Source organism: Thecamonas trahens (genome assembly GCF_000142905.1).
Source record: "Thecamonas trahens ATCC 50062 unplaced genomic scaffold supercont1.53, whole genome shotgun sequence".
Taxonomy (NCBI): domain Eukaryota; order Apusomonadida; family Apusomonadidae; genus Thecamonas; species Thecamonas trahens.
The window spans coordinates 151956-160515 of NW_013657627.1; the positions used below are offsets into that span (position 1 = coordinate 151956).

At 67.2% G+C, this 8560-nt stretch overlaps 2 protein-coding genes across 2 annotated transcripts; both read left to right on the forward strand.

Moving 5' to 3' along the window:
• Positions 1-127: 127 nt before the first annotated feature.
• AMSG_09709 (cytoplasmic dynein 1 intermediate chain 2) lies at positions 128-2210 on the forward strand (the record flags this gene model as incomplete). The annotated part of the gene is made up of 2 exons (XM_013898604.1): positions 128-187; positions 341-2210. The coding sequence occupies 2 exons, from the start codon at positions 128-130 to the stop codon at positions 2129-2131; spliced, it is 1851 nt and encodes a 616-aa protein (XP_013754058.1). The 3' UTR covers positions 2132-2210.
• Positions 2211-2737: 527 nt separating this feature from the next.
• AMSG_09710 (uncharacterized protein) lies at positions 2738-8357 on the forward strand (the record flags this gene model as incomplete). The annotated part of the gene is made up of 2 exons (XM_013898605.1): positions 2738-2755; positions 2821-8357. The coding sequence occupies 2 exons, from the start codon at positions 2738-2740 to the stop codon at positions 8323-8325; spliced, it is 5523 nt and encodes a 1840-aa protein (XP_013754059.1). The 3' UTR covers positions 8326-8357.
• Between the last annotated feature and the right edge of the window lie 203 nt (positions 8358-8560).

Here is an 8560-nt window from a genome sequence, read left to right on the forward strand (position 1 = left end):
ATAGCGGATCCTGACCATCTGATCTTGCCTCCGACCAAACCGTCGGCCGAGCTCCCCACAGTAGCTGTGAACGGGGCTAACACAAAGCACATATAGATGCTGGTCTCTCTCATGAGCGAGCTATCATATGGCCCGCGACAAGGGCCGAGTCCGTAGACCAGTCGTGTCGGGCGGCGGTGACACGCAGGTACGACCAGGTGACGACCCCCCCTCAAATGCAACAGGATTGCCCCCCCCCCCCCCCCCCCCCCCCCCCTCTTCTCCACTCCTCTCCCTCAAGCACATTCGTCTGTGCGGAGGAATGGCGGCAGCAAGCGGGAGTGTGGCTGCCCTGCGGGAGGTGCTTGCGGCGGAGGAGGCCGGACGGGCTGAGCGCATCCGTGAGGCCGAGGCCAGACTGGTGGCTTTGCGGGCGTCGCTGGAGGACAGAGTGGCTGCGGCAAGGGAGGCGGCTGAGGCGCGGAAGGCCAGAGCTGACCGCATGCGGATCTCGCTGGCTGCAGCAGACGGCGAGGCGGCGGCGACGGCAGAGGCCGGCGGCATCGTGGCCGACGGCGAGGCTGCTGCTCGCGCCCGTCCGGCACTGGCCGATGCCGCCACGGGGACAAGCTCGGGCGGGGATGCCGTCTCGGGCCTCGCCCGGTCAGACGTGGTGGTTCATATGGTTGTCCGCCCGCGCCGTCGTGAGACGTACAATAAGGCGACGCAGACCCGCCCGCTGGCGGGCGAGGAGGCGTCGGGGCGGAGTGCGGCTGCGGCGGAGCGCTCCGGTGCGGACGGCACAGGTGTTGGTGGCGCTGAAGCTGGCAAGGCGCCAGACGCGGAGGAGGGCGATGACATGGCGCTGGCTGTGGCGGCGCTGGAAGCGGCTATGAAGAGTGTGCCGCCGGCCGAGCGGGAGGCGCTCGCGGAGACCCGGGCGTGTGCTGCGTTTGTGGGCAAGGCGGCGCGGCAGATGGAGCGCGTGCTTGTGGCAGAAGAGCGCGGCAAGCGGATCGAGGAGGGGCGCGAGGGCGGAGCCGACGAAGAGGAGAAGCGAGGACTCGACATTGCGGAGGTCTTTGCCATCGACGTGCGGAGCTCGGGCCGCGACGAGCGCGGGGTGTGCGCGCTCGACTGGTCGGACGCGTTCCCGGAGCTGTTCCTGGTCGGGTACGGAGACAGCTATGCTCGCGGAAACAACGCGTTTGCGCCGCGTGGGGCGGTTGCACCAGGCTACATGGAGCTGTGGTCGCTCTCGCTGCCGACAGTGCCAGAGTATGTGTTCCGTGCGCAGTCACCGATCACGTCTGCAGCGCTTGTCCGGCATCACGGCGGGCTTGTGCTCGGCGGAACACACTCGGGCCAGGTTGTGCTGTGGGACACGCGGACCGGGCTGGAGACGCCTGTGGCGGCGACGCAGCTGGCTGGCGCCAACCACGGCGGGCCGGTGCGGTCTGCGGTGGTGGCCGGAACGGCGAACAACTTGACGCTGGCGACCATCTCGGGCGACGGCGCATTTATCACGTGGGCGGCAGACTCGTTGGCAGCGCCGACCGAACGGCTCAACATCGGGTGTGCGCCGTCTTGCATGGCGTTTGGCTCGTCTTCGCCCAACTCGTTCTACATCGGCACCATGACCGGCTCGCTGTGGTCGGTCGAGCGGCACGGGAGCGGCAAGGGCCTCGCCGCCGAGTACGCGCACCACTCGGCCATGGTCTCTGCACTCTCAGTCTCGCCGCACACGGCGACGCTCGACTACGACCTCTTGCTAGCTACCTCGTTTGATTGGAAGACCTCGCTGTGGCGGTCGGACATGAGCTCTCCGGTCTACGTCTTTGACGAGTTTGTGGGCTACCTCTACGATGTGGCATGGAGCCCGCGGCACCCGTCTGTCTTTGCCACGGCCGGCGCTCGCGGCCGCATCCAGCTGTGGGACCTCCTTGTCTCGCCCAAGGAGCCGGTGGCGTCGATCGGCATCGGCGAGAGCCTCACCGTAACCTCGCTCGCCTTTTCCTCTGACGGTTCTCGGCTCCTTGCCGGGGACACCTCGGGCCACACTGCGGTCATTCGCGTAACTGGCGCCGCCCCAGGTGACGATGACTTTGACCGCCTCGACGCCGTGCTCTCTGCTCTCGAGCAAGCTCTGTGAGCCTCGGACGCGGCCCTTCCGGGCCAGTTGCTCCTGATCCAGCTGCTTGGCCAACCGTAAACGACTCGATTGTGCACACGCCATCCGTATCTGCACCATTGGAGACGCTAACCGGGTTGCTGGGACGTCGACACGTCGGGCTCGCCCCGGCGGTCTGGCGGTCGGCGGCGGCGGGCAAAGGCACTTAACGCGGCGAGCTCGATGCTCACGGTCTCCCGACGAGCGCTAACACGGGCATGGCAGCACGCGCGAGCCGCTGTGGCAGCCTCCAGCATGCTGAGGTTCTCCACCACATCCATGGCGACTGCAAGCGACAAGGATACATTTGAGCGTACGTATGCCCTGCGACACCTCTGTGTTGTCCTCGGCTGGCTGGGATGGGCGCCGTGCCGTGTCGTCCTCTGTGGGCCCGGCGGAGGGGGAAGGGGGGGGGGGCTCATAGTGGCACAGCACTCACTCATCAGTAATCGCATTGCCGAATCGTTGGCGGGGAATGATCTCGGTTCTGTTACGATGGTGCGCCTTTGATCTGGTTGCACTACATACGCGGACTGTCCTGATCTGGCCCCACCCCATGGACCTCCCCCCCCCCTCCCTGATCTGGTCATGCATCCGCGTGCCCGTGTCCCCACCTCCATGGAATACCCCCCGTAGTGTGCATCGGAGAAACTTGCGGCACGTTCCGAGAGGCGCGCAAGGCCGAGCTGGTGCCGTCGGGATACGCCTCGGAGCAAATCGGCGAGCAGCACGGAAATGTGCTCGAGTGGATGATCCAGAAGGAGCTGCTTGCGCAAGACGTGTTTGTGCTTGGTGACGCAGGCTCGATGCGCAGGGAACTGGTCTTGGCGTATTGCGAGCTGGCTGAGCGCGAGGTCGAGTACATGCCGATCTCGCGTGATACTACTGAATCGGATCTGAAGCAGCGGCGAGAGATTGCGGGCGGCAGCATCGCGTACGTCGACCAGGCAGCAGTTCGCGCTGCCAAGGCAGGCCGCGTTCTTGTCCTCGATGGCATCGAGAAGGCCGAGCGCAACGTCATGCCCATCCTCAACAACCTGCTAGAGAACAGAGAGATGAACCTCGAGTCGGGCGAGCTGCTCATCGCACCGGAAAAGTACGACGCGCTCGAGGCCCAGCACGGCAAGGAGGCGCTCGACAAATGGGGCCTCATCCGCGTCCACGAGGACTTTCGCGTCATGGTCCTCGGCCTCCCTGTTCCGCCGTACGAGGGAAACCGGCTCGATCCGCCGTTCCGTTCCCGATTCCAGGCCACTGCCCTTCCGCCGCCGTCGGCCGACGAGCTGCTCTCGCTTGCCCACGGCCTGGCCCCGAGCGTCCCGCTCGATGTCACCCGCTCGGTCGTCGGCTTTGCCCTCGCTGCCCACGCCGCGTCGGCGCCAGGCAAGGCGGCGGCCCACACCAAGGCCGCCGGCGACAAGCCGCGCTCGCCGCTCCCGCTAGGCTTTCCGTTTTACCCGGGCCTGGCGCGGACGTTCAACACGCTGGAGGCTGTCGCGTCCCAGGCGCCGGCAGTTGTCCCGCATCTGGTGACTCCACTGATGGACGCCACGTTTCCTTGGCGTGAGGCGCTCAAGGCCTCGTCTCCAGCGTCGGCATCCGAGGCCGCCTCGGCCATGTCTGTCGCTGCCGCTCGCTTCAACCTCAAGGGGGCGAGCAAGGCCGCCTCTGATCTTGCCGTCCGCCGCCTCTCTGAAGCCTCAGCCCCGGGCTTTGCCGCCTTTGAGTTTGAGCACCCTGCCACCAACTCGCGGTTCGTGCTCGAGGCACCCGTCGGCACCCGCGCCGCCGACACTTTTATGGCCTCGGACGCCGCCCACGACTCGAGCGCAGTCGCCCACATCGTTCTCGCGCTCGCCACCGGGGTCGATGCGGCGGTGGTCGGCGGCCGCGGCGTCGGCAAGTCGCACGCTGCCAAGTCGGTCGCCGCCCTGCTTGGCGTCGACCTCGAGGTCCTCCCCATGTACAAGGACATGTCGACTCGCGATCTGCTGATGCGGCGGACGACGTCGGTCGAGGGCAACACGGCGTGGGAGCCGACGCCGTTGGTCCTCGCCGCGCTCGACGGCTCGCTCTGCGTCCTCGACGGCATCGACCGCATCGACCCGGGATCGCTTGCTGTTCTTCAGAGCCTCCTCCACCACCGCAGTGCGACGCTGCCGAACGGGCTCCGCCTGGTCCATCCGGACGCGCCCGAGGCACTCGTGCGCGACCCCACCGAGGTTGAGCGCCTCCTTCGTGCCGCCGATGCATCCGAGGCCGCGCCGCTTCCGGTTCATCCGGCCTTTCGGGTCCTTGGCCTCGGCCTCCCGCCCGCGTCGGGCGCACCGTGGCTCAACTCGGAGGCCGCCACCCTCTTTCGCACCCATGTCCTCCCGCCGCGGAGCCAGGCTCAGTTTGAGGAGCTCCTTGCCGCGCTTTTCCCGTCGCTCGAGGCTGCAAGCCTGCAGCGAATCACCTCGCCGCGGCTCGGCCTCTCGCTCCGGCAGGCTATCCATGTGGCCAAGCGCGTCGAATCGCACCCGGCAGATGAGCGCAACGCGGTCGAGCGGACGCTACTGGTCGCCTTTCTGCCCTCGGTCGAGCGCGAGGTGAAGACCGAGGTTCTTGACGAGGTCTTTGGAGCATCGCCCATCAAGGCTGCCGACGACGCGCCTGTCCGCATCGCAGTCACACCAGACGCAGTGACTATTGGCGACGTGTCGGCACCGCGGCGGGTCGGCGCCGACCCCACACTCGTGCCACAGATCGGCCACCGGTTTGCGGACATTCCAGCCCACACCGCGGTCCTCGAGTCGCTGCTCAAGGACTACTCGGCCGGCGAGTCGCTGCTGCTCATCGGGCCGCAAGGCGTGGGCAAGAACATGCTCTGCGACCGGTTCCTCGAGCTGCTCAACGCGCCGCGGCAGTACATCCAGCTCCACCGCGACTCGTCGGTGATGAGCCTGACGTCGAACCCGAGCTTTGAGGGCGGGGTGCTGTCTTGGGGCGACTCGCCGCTGGTCAAGGCCGCCATCCACGGCCATGTTCTTGTGGTCGATGAAGCTGACAAGGCGCCGCTGGAGGTCGTCGCCGTCCTCAAGTCGCTCATCGAGGACGCCCACATGCTGCTGCCCGATGGGCGCAAGCTAGTGGCGCCCGAGGTGGCGGCGGCGCTCGGCAGCAACGCCGGCCTCGTCCCCATCTCGCCTGACTTTCGGGTCATCGTCCTCGCCAATAAGCCAGGCTTCCCGTTCCTCGGCAACGACTTTTACCGCGAGTGTGGCGACTTGTTTGCCGTCCACTCGATCGACAACCCAGACGCGGCGTCCGAGCTGATGATGCTGCAGGCGCATGCCAAGGGCGTTGACGACGCCTTGCTCAAGTCGCTCACTGCGGCGTTCCGCGACCTGCGCGCCTCGGTCGATGCCGGTCATCTCTCTTATCCGTACTCATCACGCGAGCTGGTGGCTATTGTGCGGCATGCGTCCAAGTTCCCGTCGTCGGGCCTCGCCGGCGCCCTCCACAACGTGTTTGACTTTGACGCCCACGATCCGGCGGTCCTTGCGCTACTGGCGTCGACGTTCCGGGCGCATGGCTTGCCGCTTGGCGTCACACCGCAGTTCCGAACTGCAGTGGCGCCTGCGGTGCCGCTGGGCGAGCCGCTGGAGGTGGCGTCGTGGGCCAAGGTGCCCGGCTCGACCGTGAGCGTCGAGGCTACTCAGGTCGAGCTCGAGGCCGATGCCGAGTTTGACTGGGAGGCGCCGTCGCCGGTGGCCTGCACCGATGACGGCGGACGGCCGGGCCTCGACGCCAACATCTTCAACGAGCACGTCGGTACGACTCGAGTGCCGAGCCGCGGCCAGCCGGTGGCAGTGGCGACTGGCGGCGATGGTGGCGTCCACGTGGTCGGCTCCTCGCCGGAAATGCTGTTCTCGTACTCGGCAGATCGGCGGAGCTACACCACGCTTGACCTCTTTGCCAGCAGCGGCGGCGACGGCTTTGGTGGCGCTGGCCGGTACGTGCCGAACATCGAGATTGCCGCGCTGCCGCGGGACCAGAAAATCTTCCTTGCCTACCAGGGCGAGGGGCTGCTGCTCGACCTGGCTGCCCGGCGTGGGCAGCGGTTCGAGCTCCCGGCCGGGACGGTCGGCGGCCACGCGCAGATCAACGCCATGGCGTCATCGTTTTCGATCTGGGGTCAGAGCACGGGCGGGAAGCGGTCGCGGCTGGACGAGGAGCTCGTGGTCAACGCGGCGCTTGCAGAAGAGCTCTCTGCGCTTGTGCTCTACTCGCCACGTGGCGACCTCATTCATCTACTCTACGCCAACAACGTGCTAGAGACGGTGACACTGCCCAAGGGTACAGAGCTCGCCGCTGTCGACCCGATCTCGCCGCTGGTGTACCTGCTGACGCTCGACAATGGACAGCGGGCGCTGCTGGAGGGCGACCGGGCAACGCCGGGCTTTGCCAAGTTCAGCCTGCTGCGCGGGAGTGGCGCGAGCGAGCTGCGCGTGGCTAGCAAGGTTGGGGCGCCCAAGGTGGTTGCGGCCGGCGGCGAGGTCATGGCTGCGATCGACGATGGGGCGCTGAGCGCAAGCGAGGGCAGCGCCGAGAGCGGCAAGATGCTCGGATGGATGCGGAGCGAGCACGCAGGCGCCGGGCGGACGGTGGTGGCATCGGTCCACTGCCGGGCGAGCGGCGAGAATGAGGACCAAGCATTTGTGGCCGACCGTGGATCGGATGGCAACGTGGTCAACGTGCTGGCGTGCGAGGAACCCGGGACGTACGAGCTGGAGGTGGTGGATCTCGGCGCGCACACGGTGCGGCGGTTTGGATTCGACGCGCGGTCCGGCATGATGGCAGCGATGGTGGAGGCCGAGAGCGCGACAGGAGCCTCGGGCTTGCGGAGCTCGCGAAGTGCGCCGTCTGTAGTCGACGCGGTCGAGCTGCCGCACGGGTGCGTGGGCGTGCAGATGACAGACGGCGCGATGTACGTGTTTAAGGTCGACGCGCTGGCGCTCGAGGCTGAGCTGGCGCGGTGGCAGGGCTTTGCCGGCAAGGGCGAGGGCGGCAGGCGGGCGCGGCGGGTGGAGAAGAAGCGGACGCGGCACCGGAGCCCGACGGCGCCCAAGCACGGCAAGATCGATCCGGACAACACACCGCACGTGGGCGGGAACCAGTGGCACGGTGGAACCGGCGGGGCAGACACAGCCGGGCTTGGCGGCGTGGGCGGCCCGTACCGGGTTGACGCCGGGCACAACGTGCACCAGGTGCCGGACTCGGTGAAGGCCGAGCTTGACGCGGAGACTGCGGCGGCGGCGCGGGCGATGGGCGAGGCGGCGCTGGCTGAGCGGCTGAAGGAGATCGAGATGTCGCACCACGAGGCGGGGCTGTACGACCGGTACCGGTCGTCGGTGGCGACGCCGATCCGTGAGCTGGAGGTCCTGCTCTCGTCGCTCGAGGCCAAGAACAAGGAGCGGGCGTGGTTGAGCCACCAGTCGACCGGCGATTTGGACGAGGCCAAGCTGGTGGAGGGCCTGACAGGCGAGACGAACGTGTACAAGCGGCGCGGCAAGGCGACGAGTCTGCCGTCTGCGGCGCAGCGCAAGCCCAAGAAGATGTCGTTTGTGCTCGACTGCTCGGGCTCGATGTACCGGTTCAACGGGCTCGACGGGCGGCTGGAGCGGCTGCTGGTGTGCAGCCTTATGATTATGGAGGGTCTTGCGCCGGGCGTGGCGGCGGGCACGCTGCAGTACTCGATTGTGGGCCACTCGGGCGGCTCGCCGGCCATTCCGCTGGTGAGCTACGACGCGCCGCCCGCCAACGAGGCCGAGCGGCTGCGTGTCCTCCAGACCATGGCCGCACACTCGCAGTTCTGCCCGTCGGGTGACCACACCGTGGAAGCGGCGCAGCTGGCAATGGACGCTATGGCCGAAGAGGACGCCGATGAGAAGTTTGTCTTTGTGGTGAGTGACGCCAACCTGGCGCGGTACGGCATCCCGGCGTCGGCGCTCGGCAACGCGCTGGCCTCGCCCGACTCGGACGACATTGCCGGATACGCAGTCATGGTGGCCTCGTTTGGCGACGAGGCCTCGGACATTGTTGCCGCCGTCGGTCCTGGCCGTGGTTTTGTCTGCTCGGATCCTGCCGAGCTCGTCGATGTCTTCCGTGAGGTGGTCAAGTCGACTCTGTAGCCTGCGGCGGTGATCAAAGTGACGTGTGTGTGTGTGTGTGATTAAGGGGGCGGTGATGCGCGGGCCATGTAGCGTTGCGATGACTATCCTACGCATGAGATGTGGAATACCAGACGTGCGTAGATGTGGCTGACAGTGCGATGGTGGTGATGTGAGAGGTGGGAAGAGCAGAACAAGGGCGGGCGGGTGGTCGGGCGGGCGGGTGGTCGGGCGGGCGGGCGGGTGGTCGGGCGGG